The 21096-nt window shown below is 38.6% G+C and overlaps 2 protein-coding genes across 5 annotated transcripts in view; one reads left to right on the plus strand and one right to left on the minus strand.

Moving 5' to 3' along the window:
• Positions 1-21096, plus strand: part of LOC140700343 (mitochondrial inner membrane protease ATP23 homolog) — a 193173-nt gene that overhangs the window by 42789 nt on the left and 129288 nt on the right. The gene's annotated exons all lie outside the window — the stretch shown is intronic.
• On the minus strand, positions 7170-17620 carry LOC102527912 (17-beta-hydroxysteroid dehydrogenase type 6-like). The gene is made up of 4 exons (XM_006219468.4): positions 17308-17620; positions 13072-13330; positions 9719-9882; positions 7170-7387 (listed from the first exon to the last, which is right to left on the minus strand). Exons 1-4 carry the CDS (start codon positions 17618-17620, stop codon positions 7170-7172), a joined length of 954 nt encoding a protein of 317 aa, XP_006219530.1.

A 21096-nucleotide genomic window follows, 5' to 3' on the forward strand; every position in this document is an offset into this window, starting at 1 on the left:
ATTGAAAATAGATTCCATTTAGTAGAATTTCCTCCGAAGTTACTAGTTATGCAGCACCTATAGAGAAAGTATTCTCTCAGTTTTATGAACTACACATCACTAATTACTAGAGGAATATGAATCAAAACTACAATGAGGTATCACCTCACACTGGTTAGGATTGCCATCATCAAAAAGTCACAAATAATAAATGCTGGAGAGGGTATGGAGAAAAGGGAACCCTCCTACACTGTCAGGGGAATGTAAATTGGTGCAGCCACTGTGGAAAACAGTATGGAGTTTCCTTATAACACTAAAAATAGAGCTGCCATATGATCTAGTAATCCCACTCCTGGGCATATATCCAGAAAAGTTGAAAACTAATTTGAAATGATACATCCACCCTGATGTTCATATCAGCACTATTCATAATAGCCAAGACATAGAAACAACCTAAATGTCCATCAACATATGAATGGATAAAAAAGATGTGGTACACACACACACACACACACACACACATACACACATATACACAATGGAATATTATTAAGCCATAAAAGGAATGAAATAATGCCATTTACAGAAACATGGACGGACATAGAAATTATTTGTGTGAAACTAACACAATATTGTAAATCAACTATAACTAAATTTGAAAACCCACCAAACAAAAAAAAAACACCAAACCACAATATGTATGAAATATTTTTAATGAAACATTTGAATTAAAAAAAAAACAAGTGAAATAGGAAGTGAAGCAAGTCAGGCAGAGAAAGATAAATATTATGTATCACTTATATGTGGGATCTAAAATAAAATACAAATGAACTTATTTACAAAACAGAGACTCACAGACATAGAAAACAAACCTATGGTTACCAAAGGGAAAGTGGGAAGGGGAGGGATAAATTAGGAATATGGGGTTAACAGATACACACCACTATATATAAAATAGATAAAGAACAAGGATTTACTTACTGTCTAGCACATGGAACTATATTCAGTATCTTGTAATAACCTGTAATGGAAAAGAATCTGAAGCTGTACACCTGAAATTAACGAAGTATTGTAAATCAACTGTAGTTAAATAAATAAAAATTTTAAAAAATATATTCTGGACTACAGAAGTCAATGTTTGTCAACAATTTCAAATTCATTGACCAATTATGCGCAATTTTATGAAAAGTTTAAAGTAATAAGACCATATGGAAAAAACATATTCTTCAAAAACAATTCCAGTCATTCAGTAGAGACAGACATAGCTGATATGCTGATTAAAGAATGTGAATAAGTTCCAAAAATAAGAATTCTGGTTAGGCCATTTTAATGTTTAAATAATCAATATAAAGAATATTTTATGCTTTAATATTCACAGACCTATATTATTACATTTAGAAAAAATATTTTGAGAACAGATTTGACTACAACTACTTATGACTGTATTTGCTCCTTTTGCACTAAGAAGCTGTACAGGTGGTAAGAGCATCAACCTGGCCCTTAAATTACTATAATCTCCCCAACCACCACCCCATCGTCTACTCCTAGTGTCTTTCCCCTGTTCCCTAGAAGCAAAACCCCACCACACTGATTAGCAGACTGGTTTTCTGGCCTGCCAGGAATGTGTTAAATATAAATATCCTCCCACCACAAACACAATATAAGTTACAGAAAACTCAAACAGTATAAAAATGTACAATGCAGAAAGTGTAGGTCCAACCTCCAACCCATCTCTGAGATAAACATCAACATTTGGGATTATTTCTCACACACACCCACAAGCTTGCATATAGTGTATGCACATATATTTATTTTTATGTAGGTTTCATACTATTATAGGAGTTCAGAATAGGCCTCCCCAAAATGGCGTGTGGATTATTTTGAGCTAAAGGCAACGGAGGCCCTGTGAGCTCAAGATAAACTATTGCTCCTCTTAACTACCTAGAAGAATTTAAATTTGGGATTTTTTTCCCAGGGAAAAAAAAAGGAGTTATTGTCAGATACAACTTTTGTCTAAGTGGGCCCATGTATATGGCAAAGAAAACATCTAATTACTAAACATCTGCTCTTCTTACCATCCTATGAATGACCCTCCTGTCCTTGGAAGTGTGAGGCCCCTATCTCATTCCTTAGGTCAGGATGGCATATCTGCCTCTTTTTACTTTCCTGTCTGATCCTCTCATGTCTCTGGGGTTCCCATACATATGAAATTAAATTCAGCTTTCCCCAGTTAACCTGTCTCGTGTCATTTTAATTATTCGACCAGCCAAAAAGAACCAAAGAAGGGAGGGTGTAAGAGAAATTTTCCCTTTCCCAACACTGTATGTGCTACTCTGTATTTTTTGCTGAATAATGTATGTATCTCAGATGCAGCCTTCCACGTAGATAAGAAGTTAATGATTTGGAGATTTTGCTCAAGTAATTCATTAACAGGAAGATCAATGTTTCGTTTATCCTGTCCAGCAGATCTAAGTGAATGTTTAGAGGCTTCTAGCATTGCAAAACTGTCTAATCTATGGAAGAAAACTCCTAAATGTGCATAGAGCTCTCTCACTTTTTTGTGTTCCAGTCAGCAATTTAAATTGTGATTCTTGTTTCTAGGATTGCTAACTTCTCAAGAAAACCTCCCTCCCAAAGCATGAGAAAAACAGCATTTACACGTTATATAATTTTGTATTTCCTGTATTTGCTGGATTCAACAAATATTTATTTAATAACTACTACGTGCAAGGTCCTAGAGATTAAAATTTTATTGACACATTTATTGATGATTTCCTTCCCAAGGACTAAGCTATTTTGTACTGCTGCTACCCTCTAAATATTCTACACTTCATTTACATCATTTGACAGGATAAACCGGTCTTCTTGTTAGTGATCTACTTGAACAAATCTTTCAAAACAGTGTCTGGCTGCAATTAAATTTCCAGCAACATCCACTAAGAAGAACATAGCAAGACAGATAAAAATTACTACACTTTATTGAAAAACTATGGTTTATTTTTTACGTTCAACAAGTGTTTTTTACTATTTACTATACACAGGGCATAGTAATAGGTATTTAAAGAGGTCATTCCTACACTTCGAGATTACACAGATTATGGCGTTTTTAGATTTAATTTTTATTATTACAAAATAGTGTAAGCATTAATTAATACCTGCACCTATGTATCTAACACCCAACTTAAGAAATGCAACAGTATTATTTCAACTGACATCTCTAATATACTCTTAATAAATCATCAAAGATTATTACCATCAGGAATTTGGTGTTTATTATCCTCATAAACTCTTTAGTACTTTTATTATGTAGATTTATCCGTAAACAATATATAGGACTTTCTGTAAGTTTTAATACTTTAAACAGAAGATATCATACCACTATTCATATCTTCTGCAACTTATTTTTTTCAGTCATTGTGTTCTTAAAATTTACCCACGTTAGTATATGTAGCTTAATTTTGTTCACAGTAACCATCAAATGGACGGATAGATTGATAGCTAGCTAGATAGATAGATACAGACAAGCTGGCTGACGATTATATGAACATACTACAGTTTATCCATTCTCCTGTGAATGGACAGATAGGTTCTTCCCAATTTATGATGATGCAGACAGTAGAGCGATGAAGATTCTTGTACAAGTCTCCTTTTGTACATGTATGATATTAATGATCTGTATCTGGGAGTGGAACTGTTGGGTCATAGGGCAAATGTATTTCAACTTTATCAGCTATTTCCCAAATAGCTCACCAAAATGATTGTACAGATTTACTCTTGCACCAGAAGTGTATGGTCTCCCATTAATCTACAGCTTCAATTTTGGTGTTAGCTTTTTAATTTTGGGCAGTATGATGAATGTGAAACTGTATCTCGCTGTGGATTTACTTTGCATTTCTCCAGTTATGAGTTAAAATGAGCACATTTTGCAGTCAAATGCTCTACCACTGAGCTCTACCCCCTAAAATGAGCATATTTTGTATGTTTATTGGTGATTTAGATTTTCTTTTCCTCTATCCATTTTTCTACCAAAGTTTCTTTTGCTTACAAATTTTGAGGAGTTATTTCTATTCTTATTAAAATTTGTGGTTGTCTCTGGTGTTAACATATCTCCCAACTGGTGGCTTGTCTTTTGACCTACATAAGGAGTGTATTTGATGTAGAGAAGTCCTTAATTTTACTGTAGTCAGACTTAATACTCTTCCTTTATGATTCTGTTTGTGCATGTATCTTGTTTAAAGAGACTTGCTTATCCCAAAGACGTAAGTAAATATGCTTTCAATGTTTTAGTTTGATATGTTTAAAGTTTTGCTTTGCACATTTAGGTATTTGTTCCTCTGGAATCCATTTTTGTGTGTGGGATGGGGTAAGGATCTAATTTTATTCTTCTCCATAGGAAAAAACAGTTGTCTTATCACCATTATTGACTTGTTTCCCCACTACATCCTTATGATACCACTGTTAGATCTAGTTCTGCGTCTCTCAGCTCTCCACTCTGTTCTTTACATCTGTTTGTCTATCTTTACTTTCCATCTATTTGTTTATATTATTACAGTTTTATAGTAAGTCTTGATGCTTGAAGAGGCAAGTTTCTCTCACCCTGTTTCTCAAAGTTCTCTTGGTTCTGCATGCCCTTTTGCTCTTCTAATTAAATTTAAAAACCATCTTCTCAATTTGAATAAAATGCTGTTGGGTTTTGACTGGTTTGGAATTATTCATAAAGTATTCAGGGGAAAGTTGATGTATCTTTTTCTGATATTGAGAATACCTATTCAGGAATATTGTATGTTTTTACATTAACTTAGGCCTTCTTTAATGCCTTGCAATAAAATTTTATAATTTTCTATGTGAAGATATTGCTTATCTTTTGTTAGATTTATTCCTAGGTACCTTATTTTTTATAGTTGCTATTGCAAATGGTAACATTTGAAAAACTACAGTCCCTATATGATGTCTGAGATTTCTTCAAAATAATTTAGGTTGGACTTAGGATCATGTTAATGTTTTATATATTCAAAGAATAAAATTAAATCAATAAGAATATGGGAGCAGGGGAGGAGGCCAAATTAAATACTAACAGAAGTAGAATGAACCAAACTATATTTCAAATAAATAATAAAAACACACTGAATGGGAAGAAAAGACCCAATTTTGGAAGTTCTGTATATATTTTCAGTTTAAAGGCAAAAAGAACCACAAGTAAATATTGAACTTCAAATAGTAGATTGGATTTTTTTAGTGCAATAGGTATAGGAATTATAAAAATATGAAGCATTTAATGACAGAAATAGCTTATAACCAGTTGAATAAAATAAGAATCTATGACTCCATTCTTAATAATAATTTTTTAAAAGGAGATGGAAATTTCAACTTGTAAATGTAGATGAAATGATGGAGTTAAAAATCACCATTTGCAGCCATCATAGTAAGAACTGATTTTAAAAAGAATTATTTAATAATTCTAAGATTAGTGAGTACAAGTTTAATGAGGAACAAGACATCCATATAATGTCAAAATATCCTCACAAGTTACTTATTAATTACAAAGGAAAACATATTAACCTTACAGTAGAAAAACTTGGCACTCTACTTTAACCAAGGGTTCTAACTTAACATCACCAACAATGAGATAAACTTGCATTCTGTGCCTACAGGTGTAATGGCCTGAGAGGGACACTCTATCACTTCTGTGGCGTTTCTGCCAAAATGCGTAACCTGGATATGATCATGAGAGCAGGTCATACAATCCAAATCGAAGGCCACTTTGCAGAATAACTGGCCTATACTCTTCAAAAATGTCAGAAGCATAAGAGATTTTTTAAGTTTAGAAACTATTATAGGTTAAATGGGAGTACAGGGACATGAAAAATCAGTGTGATCCTATATTGGATCAGTTGACATGCAGTGGGTAATTCTATGCTCCATTTAACTGTCGAGAAAATACTACTGGTAGTGTTCTAACACCAGAGAGAACAGCTGAAAAACAATACATACACACACACACACACACGTATATACCACATCTTCTTTATCCATTCATTTGTCAATGGACATTTAGGTTGCTTACATGTCTTGGTTATTATGAATAGTGCTGCTATGAACGTTGTGGTACATGTATCTTTTCGAATTAGACTTTTCATCTTTTCTGGATATATGCCCAGGAGTAGGATTGCTGAATCATACAGCAACTCTATTTTTAGTTTTTAAGGAACCTCCATATGTTTTCCATAGTTGCTGCACCAATTTGCATTCATCCCAACAGTGTAGGAAGATTCCCTTTTCTCCACACCATCTCCAGCATTTATTGTTTGTGGACTTTTTAATGATGGCCATTCTGACTGGTGTGAGGTGATACCTCATTCTAGTTTTGATTTACATTTCTCTAATAATTAGCAATATTGAGCATCTTTTCATGTGCCTATTGGCCATCTGTGTGTCTTCGGAGAAATGTCTGTTTAGGTCTTCTGCCCATTTTTAATTGGGTTGTTTGTTTTTTTGTTACTGAGTTGTATGAGCTGTTTGTACATTTTGAGAATTAAGCTTTTGTTGGCTGCATCATTTGCAAATATTTTCTCCCAGTCCCCAGGTTGTCTTTTCGTTTCGTTGATGGCTCCTTGGCTATGCAAAAGTGTGTACGTTTGATTAGATACCATTTGGTTTATCTTTGCTCTTATTTCTATTGCCTTGGAAGACAATTCTTTTCAAGTTAAGAAGAAATATATTCAAAAACAGCTGGCAAATAGAGAGGAGAAAACAAAATTAAATATTTAAAAAAATTACCAAGTACACCCATTTCAAGTAAAGATAAAGAGACCCACATACTTCTTAATGGTCCCTGAGCAATAGTTCCTCACATCATGAACAGCTATTAATTTACATAAAGAAACAGTATCAAAACAAATTAAATTGTTTTTAGTCACTCTGTTTAATAAGACAAGGAAGAATGATGCATTTTGAAAATATTGTCATCAAAAACTGTTTAAAATAGTAAAGATTCATCACCTATAAGGAATAAACTTTGAATATCTGGAATATAAACATGCTGTTTCTCTGATGATGCCAGATAAATGAGTTTAGGCAATAAAGCTTATTGTTGCCGAAAATATAGATTTTAAGTAAGGATTACTGGAACACTAACACTCAATTTCAGATTTTTGCCTTCTTCATTTCAAGAGCCACAAAGCAAGTTTTCTTTAGACTGCCTGGGCTGGTTTGGGCCAAGATCTAGTCAATATGTAGTCTGCCAGTGATGTAGGTAAATAAGATAGAGGGATGAAGAAAAATTGAGCATCCCAGCCAGCAGAATATCGAGTGCGGGGATGCACAGATGTCAGAGCGTGTTCCATGCAGTCAGTGACCAGGTTCAGGTTTGTGCTACTTTGCAACAGACTGCTTTTCACGTTCTCAAAATCTGTATACAAAAAGATAAATTGTGGTCAGCAATTTTATTCCTTATATTTTAAGATCCTATTGCACTCAGCCACAGAAGTCTAACTATATGTAATTTCCACAAGCATTAGGCCGATCAGACCCGTACTTCCCAATATAACAGTCACTAGACACGTGGAGGTGTTGAGCACGTAAAATACAACTACTATGACTGAAAATTGAACCTTTAAATTTTAATTAATTTTAATTTTAAAACTCCATTTTGTTATTGGAATACTTTTAAGTATCTTTGGAATAATGTAGGTATGTTAATCTACTTTTTCAACTGGAAATTTTTTGACGTCTCTATTGAGACATAATTCATACATCATAAAAATCATCCATTTATAGTGTGCAAGTCAATGACTTTAAGTATAATCAGAGTTTTGCAGCCATCACCACAAACTAGAGAGCATTTTCATCATCCCCAAAGGAAACCCTGTACCCATGAATAGTCACTCCCATTTCCTGCCAACCCACCCAGCTCTAGGCAACTGCTAATCTATTTTCTGTCTCTATGGATTGCCTTTTATGGACAGTTCATAGAAATAGAATCATACATTGTGGTCTTTTGTGACTGGCTTCTTTCACAGAGCAAACTGTTCTCAAGGTTCATCCATGTTTCAGCATATATCAGTACTTCATTTCTTTTCATTGCCGAGTAATATCCCATTGTACGGCTATACCACACTTTGTTCACCCATTCAACATTTAATGAACATTTGAGCTGTTTCCACTTTGGGGCTATTATGAAATAATGCTGCTGGCAACTATAAATTGTATGAATCTAAATATAGATGAAGTATGTCCTGGGAAAGTTTGGCATCCAAGTTGAGGTGTGCTGTAAGTGTAAAACACATACCAATTTTCAAAGACTAACGGGAAAAAATATGTTAAATATCTTATTAATAATGTTTATATTGGTAATAAATGTAGAAATGGCAGTATTTGGGGGTATATTGGTTTTAAATGAAATGTATTATTACAATTAATTTTACCTGTTTCTTTTCCTCTTTTTAAAAGTAGCTATTAGAAAATTTATTATATATATGACTCTTAGATAGCTATTGGACAGTACTGACCTACTGACCTAGATTATTCTGATTCACTGACAAATAAATGAATAATGTCAACTCCTTTTAAATCATGAAATAAATACATCCCTCCTCTTACATATAGTCACTTCTTAGTAAATTCTATTTTGCTTTGATTTCTGTTGTAAACTATATGTACCCATAAGGGGAAACAAATTCCCTCTTAGTTTAAAACTTTAGATGGGGAGGAGCTTAGAACAATGACTGGCCTCCTGGCATGGTAGGAACCATAGTTCCCTAGCTTGAGTTCTGAGAAGCTCGCACAGTTTTTTGTCAGACTTTCCTTGATCCAATTTCCCTCCCCCTGTTGGTGGTGACCCTCTTAGGCCTGATGAACCCAGAAGACAGGGTTGTAGGTCGGAAATCTTCTGTCTGCGCATTGCCCTTCACCTTTCCTCTGTACTAAGACATCGTCCAAGGCCAGGGACAGGGCTACTGCTACCCACCCCACGGCCTTTTTGTGAAATGGAAAGGAGAGCTGCTCCCTTTGGCCTTGGCAAGCTGCTGACTTCCTTGTGTGGGAAAAAAAGCATCCCTTCCCCCAGGAAGGTGCCCCACACCGGTGTGCATGACTTACTTCTACTAGGAAGATTGCCTTCCATCCACCCCCAAAACTGCCTCCTCCTCCAGGTCATCAGAATGATATTCTTACACAAAATTGAACCATCTCACTCTTACAAGCCTGCTGTGGCCTGCACATGAGGTCCAGCCTCTGGGAATGGTCAACAGGGCCCTGCAAATCTGGTCCCCACTCACTTACCTCTGCCCACCTACATACACCCTCTGCCCCCTCACAATGAGACATGGAGTTTGTGGCCAGGCCCTGCTACCAAAAGGGTAGGTGATACTGCAGGCTGCGCTTTCCCTGAGCAGGCCTCCCATACCAGTCTGGCAAAACAATGAAGAGGCACATCCCTCTCAAGACCCAGAGACTCCATGCCTCTAACCGTGTAATACCTCCCTGTGCTAGGCGGCCAGGCCCACAGGTGACAAGGCAGGGCAGGCCCTGGCCCTAGGCTGCCTGTATAGTCTCTTCCCCAGCCGCAGCAGCCATCACCAAGTCAACCATGAGGGCAGTGGGCATTTCTGAGCCCCTCCTATCTTGGGAAGGCTCTGTTTAAGGAGCTTTATTCTCAGAGGATCTGCCAATCAATCCCCACCAACCCTCTTTGCCCTTCTCATGCGAGACTTTCCATGATCTCCTCAAAAGAAAAACTCACAGGCATCAAAAAACTTCTGTCCGTAGGTCTCCTTGATATGAGGAGGGACTTCTTTCCAGACTTGCTTCACTATCTCTGAGGCCTTCTGCAGATCTGTCATTTCTGTTCTGAAGTAGCCAGGTTCAACTATGCTGACTTTCACCCCAAAATGCTGAAGCTCACGCCTAGGGAAAAAACCCTGAAGTTAACGCCTCTGATTGGAAGATACCATAATTTCAGTGTTCTCAGGGAGGAAACAAAACATAGTCATGAAAAGCACATTTACTGAATATTTTAAGGAGAGGAAAAAAAGAAATTTTAAACATCCCTAGATGCAACAGCCGGGACATGATTATACAAACTACCAGAACCATTCAACAGTTCTCAACACATCCACTCTTCTAACAGAGTTATTAAGTACCTACCATGTGCTAGACACTGGAAACATGAAGAATATAAGGAATAATAATGAAAATTAGCATTTTCATGGTATCTACTGTGCTACATGCACAATCTCAGTAAATTAAGACTCTGCTCCCCACCTCAAAAAGCTCACAGTGAGTGAGTGCGTCTAACAAGTAAGCAAATAATTGCAATATAATTCAAAAGAAGTCTAAAGGAGAGGTATTCAGAGGGCTACATAAGTAGAGCAGGGGATGCAGACTTTCTGAGGGAGGCAGAGCAGGCTTCAGGGAAGACAAAATGTTTCAGTTGAGCCTTGAAGAATAAGGAAGGACTTTCCCCACGAAGAAAGAGGAGGAGTGGAATATCAGGCAATGGAAACTGCACACAGAGAAGCAGGGGGCTGTGAAAAATTACAGTGTATTCAAAGACTGCAAGAGACCATTAATGGAATAGGATGTGGGCCTTAAAATTACAAGTCATTGGTCATTCCAGAATATTCAAGGCAGTTCAAAAAACAGTTCCAAAAATACTTATCAGAGGTTGTGCATGTCCCAGGCACTGTGCTAAGTGCCGCTTTTGCCAAGTGAAGTAAGATGATCTTGTGCACCATGTTAGACGCATACTGTAGGCACTCCAGGGAAAGTGATGAGGCTCCCTAAACTAGAAGTTCAAGCAGCCTTGCTAGGGAAGATGAGCCCAAGCTGATGTCAAAGAGAAATGTTTGGAATAATGGTCCGTAAGAATGTAAAACACAAAGCATCATGACCCTCTAAAGCAATGAATGGTTCTCAGAGTGTAGACCCAGGACAACGGTATTAGCATCTGGGGGCTTGTTAGAGACGCACATTATTGAGCCCCAGTCCAAATCAAAAACTCTCCAGATGAGAACCAACAGTCTGTTTGAACAAGCCCTCCAGGTGGCTGTGAGGCGTGCCAAAAGTAAAAAACCCCCGTTCCAAAGGAGAATCCTCCCTCATTGAACCAAAACATAAAACCCTCCAATTTAGAGCTTCAGAAAATGATTCTCCAGGTGCTTGAGTGTGCTGGGGAAGGGGAGGGGCTGTGCAAGCCAGGGGCGCTTCTGCCCTCTACATTCCCTTCCCCTTGCAGCTTGCTCACAGATTCCCAGCACATCACAACATCTCCATCCCCTGTCAAACTCCAACTCAGATGTGGGACAAAACTTCCTGTTTCTGTTGATCCCTAGCACAATTAAGGCAAATTGGAACTTTGTAAAGGAATTAGTGATTTGAATGCTGGAAGAGCATATCTTTGCTCTTGGTCTGGGAATGAGTCAAGGAGTCCAAGAGTCATGAGTGGTGGTAAATCAGCAGGGAGAAGCCCTGTGGAGGTGGACAGGATGTCGGGCAGACAGGAAGCCAGGCAAGGTGCCTGCCACATAGTAACAACTTGTGCAGTGTCCTCGGTTATTTCCCTACTCCCTTCCTAAGCAGATAATGTACTTTGCACATTGTAATTGATACATACCAATCATGGTATGTGGTGGTAAATAATGGCTCCCAAAGATATCAGGTCTTAATACCTGGAACCTGTAAATATTTGTTACTGTAGGTGGCAAAGACTTTGCAAGTGTGACTGAGTTAAGGATCCTGAGATAGGGAGATTGCGCTAGATTATCTGGGCATGCCTTGAATGCAATCACAACTATCTTTATAAGACAGGCAGAGGTAGATTTGAAGGCCAGCAGAGGAAGAGAAGACAATGTGATCACAGAGGCAGAGATTAGAGTGTTGCGGCCACAAGCCAAGGAATGCTGGCGGCCACCAGAAGCTGGAAGAGGCAGGCAACGAATTCTGTCCGAGAGCCCTCAGAAGGAACACGGCCCTGACAACAACTGACATTGTCCAAATGATACTGACTTCAGACTTCTAGCGTCCAGAGCTCGAGAGAATAAATATGTGGTGTTTTAAGACACCATACACCATAGATAAATTACTTCTGGTAATTTACTATGGCAGCCATAGGAAGTTTATACGTGGTGCCTGTAATATTTACAGCTCGTTTCCAAATGGAATTGCCCTAAGGTCAGCCGCTGCTAAAGGGTAGTTTGTGCAGCACCCTAATGTCTACAGCTGACTAGATCGGGAAGGGTGCTTGATGGGAGGGGCGTCCCTCCCAGGCCTGGACAGTGACTCTGCCTGTTAATACCTATATGGCTATGAGAAATTACTGAACCTCTGTACCTTGGTTTCCCTAGATGTACAATAAGGATAAAAATAATTCCTTCCTCACTGGGTTGCTATGAAAATTAAATGATTTAATAGATGCAAAGTACTCACAACAGTGCCTGACACATAATAAGTGCAAAATAAATCACGTGATGTGGTGTCACCTGGCATACACAAAAGAATGAACTCAGCTAACAGGATTCTCTCTCTCAGAAATTGAAATATCAAGGGAAATACAAAAAAAAAAAAGCAGCTGATAGACATGAACCTGAAATGATGTATTAAAAAAGATCCAGGAGGTAGAGGCACAGCCATTAAGGGTTGTGGCAAACTGAAGTTATAAGATAGAAAAGAAGCTGTTAGATAAAGAAAAGATACAAAAAGTAAAGCAAAGGAATAAGTTAGTTGGAAGCAGATAAGCACCAGAAAGAGTCGCCATGAAGAAACAAAGACAAGTGGAGGAAAGAAGACAGTCATCCTCTCTTCAGAAATGAAATTGTATCAAGGGTAAATCTTGAATTAAAGTGTGATGTGGTTACACGAGACAAAGACTGCAGACAAAACACAGGTCTACCAACTCCTGATTGTGGCAGGTGAACGTTGATAAAGATACTAAAATCTGAGGCTCACTTTCCTGTGTGAAATAGACCAGTAACAATATCTACAGATCGGATTTTGAGGGTGATGAAATAAGATAACGTAGGTGAAAGTGACGAGCATGGTATCGGAGACATGTTTAAGTGCTCAGTCGTTGCTTCTGTTTTAACTTAAGAGTGTTACCTCAGGACATCTGAAAAGGCTTCCACTCCATATTTGGAGCAACAGTAGACTGTTCCAAAGAAAGCAAGCCTTCCCAGAATGCTGGAGACATTGACGATCCTCCCCTGCGCTCTCTTCACCAAGGGAAGCATGCTCAAGGTCACCTCTATCAAACCAATGAGGTTGACTTGGAGGGTACTCATGCAGGCGTCAATCTTCAGCCAGTCAGTGTAGCCAAATGAGTGAAAAGTGCCTGCGTTGTTGACCAGACCCCAAAGTCCTAAAACAATAAAGGCAAAGCAGGAGTTTAGTTTCAGACAAAAATGAGAGACTTCTACCTTGATCATTCTTCCTGCTGAAAACAAAATGCTAGACAAAATATAATTTTTCAATCTTCTTAAACACATCTATCAGTAAGAAAGTATAGAAAGGTCAGGCTAAAAACTAAAACAAGGTAGGAATCCAGGGAAGGTAAACAGAACACTGATGCTAGCTTTTTGATTCAAGAAAATTTGCCAACCAGTGTGAAATTGAAGTTCAGTACCTATAGCCTCAAAAAACATACACATTAAGAAGGTATGAAGTCCAGGGCCCACCTAAGGTAGGGAATCTAATGAAAGACACTTTCTTCATTAAACTGGGATGCTAACTGGCTACACTGTCACATAAGGGTGAGATAGAAAGTCCTTCCAAAGGACTGAAAGTATAACTGCCTGTCTTGAACTCTGGTGTTGGGAGAATTGGCCCTGAGGAATCATAACCACAGGTCATCCCTCATAAGAGTTTGTGGCTGAATTCACACTGAGAGGCCGAAAAGGCAAAAAACAAAAAACTTCAAGACAAGAACTAAGTTTAAGGTGGCCAAGTGCCCCCTGGCACCTGATGGAAGCAAATGTAGATCCTCTCTGAAGGAATCTTTACGTCAGGCCTTGAAGAATCACTGAGAGAGTTACTAAGAAAAATAGCAGTTCATTGTCATCAGTCACTACATACGCAAGGTTAACAAAGCATCACAGGCAAAAAAAAGCAGAAACCATAGGCAACAGAGAAAGGCTCACAAGGACTTTAGATACCAAAATTTATAAGACACATAAAGTAAAATATGTTTGCTAAATGTGAGTTTTAAATAAAAGGAATTGAAAATATTAATCAAGACAAAATACTATCAAATTGATCAAGAAGATTTAGAATGAACCAAATAGAAGTTCTAGAAATAAAAGTTATAATAGCTGACATTCAGTGGACGGATTAATAGCAGACAGAAAGAGCAGAAAAGAGAAAATAGTGAGCTGCAACATAGAAAAAAGGAGACATTTAGAATACAGTCCAAAGAAAAAAGAGATGGAAAAGAGCGAAAGAAAAGAGACACAAGAACAAATTAAAAACATCTACCGTGTATCTAATCAGATTCAGGAAGAAAAAAGAGGGAAAATGGAATAAAGGCAATATCTGAAGTCACAACAGATTAGAATTTTCCAGACTCGACAAAACACACTAACCCATAGAGTCAAAAAGCCAAAGAAACCCCAAGCAGTATAAATAAAGAAATTCACATCTAGACAGACTAAAACAAAGCCTTAGTAAGACCAAAGGAAAAGAATATCCTTAAATAGTCAGAAAGAAAAGACAGATTTACAAAAGGTGAAACAGGCTGACAGCTGACTTATCAATAGTAACAACAGAAACCAGGGGACAGTGGAATGGGATCTCCAGTGGGCTGAGAAAATAACTGTAAACTTACAAATGCTTATCTAGGCATGAAGGTAAGGACATTTTAAGAAATGTAAAAAAACAAGAAGAAGAAGAAGGAGGAGGAGGAGAAGAAAAAGGAGAAAAAAAAGAAAATGAAAGGAAAGGAAGAAAAAGAAAAAGAGAAGTTTTACCCCTAACAACTTCTAAATTCTAAAGAATATACTTAGTCAGGAGGAAAGTAGTTTTAGATGAAACATTCAAGAAGGAATGATGAAGACAGAAAACAGTAAGTAGGGAATAAATCTAAACATCGTATATTGTAGGGCCAAAAAACAGAACTAAAATACATACTAGCAATAGCATGTATGTCAGAGGAGGTGATTGAAGTTCAAAGTGTTCTGAAGGCCTTAGATTAATCAGGAGAAAAAAATAATAAAATGACAATTGGTAGAGTAAAGATTCAGTTAAAATTTCTAGAGGAACCACTAAGTACATAGGAATAGAATATGTTACTTTCAATTTAGTAATGGAAAATGTGTAATAAAAATCCAGTCAATTCACAAGAGGGAAAGAAACAGAAAAAATAGGACAAATAAGCACAAAATAAGATGATAGAAATAATTCAAACATACCAATCATTAAGTAAGTGTAGATGAATGCAATGTTCTCGTCAAAAAGGCAAAAACTGTCCAGCTGAATTACTTTGTATATCTAGCTGTATGCTATTTACAAAAGACTCATATAAAATATGGAGATATAAAAAGTTTGAAAGTGTAAAGTCAGAAAAAGGCTCTGAGGCAACAATCTTTGTCAGTGAAGGGATGGTAGCATACTCCCCTGAGAGAAGGGCCAAGGAGAAAAGCAGGTGTGGTGAAGAGAAGATAAAAAGACAGAGTCCTCCTTTAGATTTTATGAATTTGAGGTTCCAGCAGAATTTGCAGATGAGAAAGCCAGCAAGCAGTTGGGAGTTCAGGTGTGAAGAACAAGAAATAACATAGAAATCAAGGGCGTAAAGGTAATGGTTAAAACTGTAGGTAGGTGGGGTCCATTCAGCGTTGGTTGAGCCCGTAACATGTACCAGGCAAGATGTCAGAAACTGGAGTTATAGCAATGGGTAAGAGAGGTCTGTGTCCTCAGGGAGCACACGCTCTAACTGATGGGAAAATAATGACAACAACAACACTGTGGAAATAAACTGCTCCGAACAGCACAGCACAGAGGCTGTGACTACCTGTAACTCCTGGTTCTGCCTGGGGGAGTCAAGAATGAGCTCAGGTGGGAGTAATAGTTTAAAGTGAATTTTCATATTTAAAGTACATTAAAAAAAATTAAACATTCTGCAACCCAAGCAAAACAATTTTATTGCCAGTTTGCAACTCCTAGGTTGAATAGACATTTAGGAGGTCCAATTAATAAGATGTATTAAATCATAAAACAAGGGGGAGGTACAAGAAAGAGGTTAAAGAGGATTTGGATAATATCCAAAGAAAATGCAACTTAGAAAAGAGGATTTCTCATAATTGCCAAAAATTGAAAACAACCAAGATATCCTTCAATATGTGAATGAAGAAATAAACTGTGGTAACTACAATAGAATATTATTGAGCAATAAAAAGAAATGAGCTGTTAAGCTACAGAAAGACATGGAGGGACCTTAAATGCATATTGTTAAATGAAAGAAGGCAGTCCAAAAGGCCTTACACAGCATGATTCCAAGTATATGACATCTGGTAAAAAACAAAACTATGGAAACAATAAAAAGCTGAGGAGTTTCCAGGTTTGGGGGAAGCTGGTGACGGAGGAAGAGATGACTAGATGGCTCACAGAGGATTTTTAAGGCAGTGAAATTATTCTACATTATGCTATTAATGGTAGATATGCAATAATTTCTATTTCGCAAAACCCATAGAACTGTGTAACACAGTGTGGATCCTAATGTAAACTACAGACTTCAGTTAATGATGATGCAGCAATATTGAGTCATCAAATATAATAAATGTGGCACGCCAATGCAAGACGTTAATAATAGGAGAAACTATAAGGTGAGGGCTGTATATGGGAAATATGTACTCTAGGAACCACTCTAGGAAATGCAGTTTACTAATTAGAAAAAATATAAAATAAAAACTTTTTTTTAAAAAAGAAGAGGACCAAAGGCTGACTTTAGTGAATGTCTATATTTTAGATGGCAGCCAAGGGAAGAAGAATTGATTTCTAAACAACACTTTGAAAATTCTTCAAGCAAAGAATTGTGGTTGTAAACATTCCAGTTGCAAGGTGGGATAATAGCATCAAATCCATTGGGTTCATTTTTCGACGTGAAATTGTTAAGAAAATGAAACAGCACAGAAGATCAAGACTGTCCTTCAAATGACAAAGACAGCATTTAAGCTCTTCTTTTGAGATTTTATATATATCTAAAATATGTGATATAGTATATATATACACATTATATATTTGAGATATATATATATATATATATATATATATATATATATATATATATATATATAACTTTAACATCTTCATGCCTAAGTAATGAAAGAAGAAAATAATTCTCTATACCTCTGTCCCCCACACGCTCTTTCACCCACTGGGTGGCCGCAGCGATGCTGTGTGTGTTGGTGACATCCAGGATCACCGTCTCCACTCTATCTGACGTCTGGCCCTTCAGCTTCTGGGCCCCCTTCTCCGTCAGACACGCAGCCAGCACCCTGAGTCCTCGCAGGTCCAGCTGCCTGGCCAGCAGGTTCCCGAAGCCCGAGTCACAGCCCGTGATGAAGACGTACTTGTCCCGGAGGTGGCTCACCACCTGCCTCTCCCGGTACCAGCGTAGGAGGTAGAACAGGCCCACCAGGGCCGCCAGGTACAGCCACATGGTGAGAAGATCTCCTTCCCTTTCAAAAGAAAAAGAACAGTTTTATTTTATTCCTTCCTTTTTTCTCTAACCAGTATTGAGTATTTACTATGTGCCAGGCATTGCACGAGGTGCTGGGACTCTTTATTAACTAATATTTAGTCCAACCCTCTAGTCACAGTCCAGGGAGGGAGTCAGGGAAGTAACCAAATAAATGCACTGCCTTGTGATAGGTGCCAACAAAAGTGTACACACAGTCTAATGAGGCTGCAGAAGAGGGCCAGTGACCCACTGCCTGCAGAGTTAGAAACAGCTCCACAGAGGCGGTGATTTTGGAGCTACTTCCTACAAGATAGTTGAGTTCAAAAAATGGACAAGGATGAAAGGACACTCCAGGCAGCAATAATGTGCATGTGAGTGGAGTGGTGTGCAACATGAAACTTTCTGATACCGACATGCAGCTCAGCACGGTGAGGCAGAGAGCACACAGAGGAAGACGTGGAAGGTAAGGTAGGGAAGAGTCGGGCCAGGAGGGGCCCGTGGGCTGCACTAAGGCATCGGGATGCTGTCTTGCAGGCGACAAGGGTGTGCTACTAGAAGGTATTCAATGCAGGAGTAAGATGGCCAGACTTAGCTTTAGAAAGCTCTGCCTCACAGTGGGGAAGGAGGAAAGATTAAACAGGGGTGTGGTGAAGGCAAAGAGATTAGTTAAGAGACCCACAATTTTGGTGAGAGATAGTTTATAAATATAGACCAATCAGTTGCATTGTTCAGAGATGAGTGCTGGGTGTCCAGAGATGCCTACCTGTCTGTATGTAGTTCTGGAGAAACATCTACCACTTTGGGGCAATCTACAGTTGTTGGCTGAACTAACACATGATTCGTAAAGTTATAGGTAGAGGTCAAAGGCGGGCTTGGGCCCACTAGGACATCATAAGGCCCACACAGTGCCTGCCTTAGCTTGGCTTTACGGCCTTCCCAGTGCTCTGGCCCTTGACTTCCCCCTTAGCCTTCTCTTTGACCACACTTCTTTTACACCCTACCCATCAGTCATAACACACACCGACCAGTACCCTACACACTACAGGCTTTTCATGCCTTGGTACACAATTCTATGTACAGTTCCTTCTTTCCCAGCTCTCATCCCTTTGAGAAATAACATTCGTCTGTTCAGGCTCCACTGAGTCATCATTCTCATTCGGCAGACGTCAGTTCAGCAACTACTATGAGCCAGACACAATGTTAGGCACTGATATGTGACAGTGAACAAAACAAGGTTCCATTTTCACTGAACTCACAGTCTTAAGTGTAAAGACTGGCAAGAAAACAATGCGGTATACAGTCGTCCGTTGGTATCCACAGGGAACTGGTTCCAGGACCCTTCGCAGATACCAAAATCTGAGGATGTTCAAGTCCCTTATGTAAAATGGCATAGCAGTTGCATTTAACTTATGCACATCCTCCCATATACTTTAAATTACCTCTAGATTACTTATAATACCTAATGCAATGTAAACGCTCTGTAAATAACTGCAAGTACAATGTAAATGCTATGTAAGTAGTTGCTGGCCTGCAGCAAATTCAAGTTTTGCTTTTCCGGAATTTTTTCCTAATATCTTTGATCCACAGTTGGTTGAGTCTGCAGGTGCAGAACCTGTGGATATGGACAGCTGACTGTAACTGAAGTAAGGGAAGGATGCTGCTTGAGCACTCAGGAGAGGCTTCCAAGCCAGTCTAGGGAGATCTGAGAAGTTTCCTAGTGAGAAGTAAATATAACTTGGGATCTAAAGCACAATCAAATGGCAGTAAAGGGAGATAACACTTGTGTAGCACTTGGTATGATGTCTGTACCTGAAAAGCATTCAACCTACTCAGTAAAATCTAAGTCATCTAAATCCATGACTGGGCCTCAGCCTTGTCTCCCGCTGCTCCCACTCACACAGCCTGTGTTCCATGCACACCGAGGAGATTCCTGCTCTCCATTTATTCGTGCGCTGCTCTTTTCGTGCTCCAGATCTGTGCTCTCACTATACTTTTGCCTGTAATGCCCTTCTTGCTCATCTACGCATGTCACATACTACCGATCCTGCAAAGCTCAGCAAATCACAGTTCCTCCATATAAAGCCTTCTCTGAATTATCAGCAGTAGATCTGCTCTCCCATAACAATATACTCAAACCGCTCCTGTGTAAGTCATCACTCCAACTGGGCTGGTACCCCTGGGGCAGTTCTGTGACTGATTCATCTTTGCAACGGACGAAGTACCTACTTCGGGGCTTTGGTCCAGCATATAACTAAATTGGATAATGACCACTTCTGAAAGAGCCTGTTAGTAACACATATTCAGCACATAAGGCTACTTTGCCCAATTGATGGGCTATAGTTAAATGTCACTGATTTTTGGGGGGGGTAATTAGGTTTATTTATTTTTAATGGAAGCACTGGGGATTGAATCCACGACCTCGTGCGTGCGGCGCATGTGTTCCACCACTTGAGCTGTACCCTCCCCCCATATGTCACTCTTACGCCCTGCATTCTTTTTCTTTTTCTTGAAAGTAGCAACAACAATATAATACATAGTAAGTGTTTTTACAAATCTTTTACTTTTCCAAAGATGTTTAGAAAGTGTCTAACTTCACAAAGACACACAGAAGCAAATGTAAGCTAAGACTGTGCTTATTCAACCTGACCATTCCGCTGGTACCTGGGGACAAAAGCCTTTGACTAGTTTTTAGCATCTCCATCTTCCTCATTCTTCATTTTCAGGCACATTCCAAACCCTGCAGATTCATTAATATTCTGTCTCACATCTCCGCCCTTCCTTATGTTCTAGCTTGGTTTTCACCTTCACTCTGCTCTCCTGGCCTAAAGCCTCCTACATGGTCCCCTCACCTCCCACTCATTCTGCACACGACTGCTGGATTAATGTTTCTCGGGCCCAGTCTTAGTCAGGCCATTCCCTCCAGCAGTCCCCACTGTCCACCAAAGGGCAAACTGACCAGGTAACTCTAGGCCCTCCACCTGCAGTCCACTCACAAATGTCCGCTTGCAGTCAAGTTGGGAAACTCGCCATTTCTCACACCTGCCAGCACATTTCGACCTTTGGAGCTTTGCTCTTGCTATTTCCTGTGCTTGTCCAATGAATCCAATATTTATTAATTACAACCGTGGACCAAGTCCTGGGTCAGCGCTGCGAGTACAAAGATAAGTAGAACCCAGTGCCTACCGTTAAGGAGCTCACAGAACTAGTGGGGGATATACAAACAGAATTTGACACAACAGTGTAAAATGACTACAACTCAACAAAAAATATTTAAGAAAATAGATAAAAAACTGTATTTCTTCTGTGCAGCACAGGGAACTATTTATAATACCTTGTAATAATGTTTAATGAAAAAGAATATGAAAACAAATATATGTATGAATATGGATGCCTGGGACATTGTGCTGTACACCAGAAATTGACACATTGTAACTAACTATACTTAAATTAAAAAA

This window comes from Vicugna pacos, chromosome 12 (assembly GCF_048564905.1).
Source record: "Vicugna pacos chromosome 12, VicPac4, whole genome shotgun sequence".
Lineage (NCBI taxonomy): Eukaryota > Metazoa > Chordata > Mammalia > Artiodactyla > Camelidae > Vicugna > Vicugna pacos.

What these genes read in the sequence shown, in the direction of transcription:
- LOC102527912 (XM_006219468.4), bottom strand. Translation starts at nt 17,620, where the DNA reads ATGTGGCTGTACCTGGCGGCCCTGGTGGGCCTGTTCTACCTCCTACGC. An exon ending in GCCTTTTCAGATGTCCTGAG is followed by an intron (nt 9,883 to 13,071) that starts GTAACACTCTTA and finishes TTTTTTCCCTAG; the next exon opens with GCGTGAGCTTCAGCATTTTG. An exon ending in ACAGAAGTTTTTTGATGCCT is followed by an intron (nt 7,388 to 9,718) that starts GTGAGTTTTTCT and finishes TTTTGTATACAG; the next exon opens with ATTTTGAGAACGTGAAAAGC.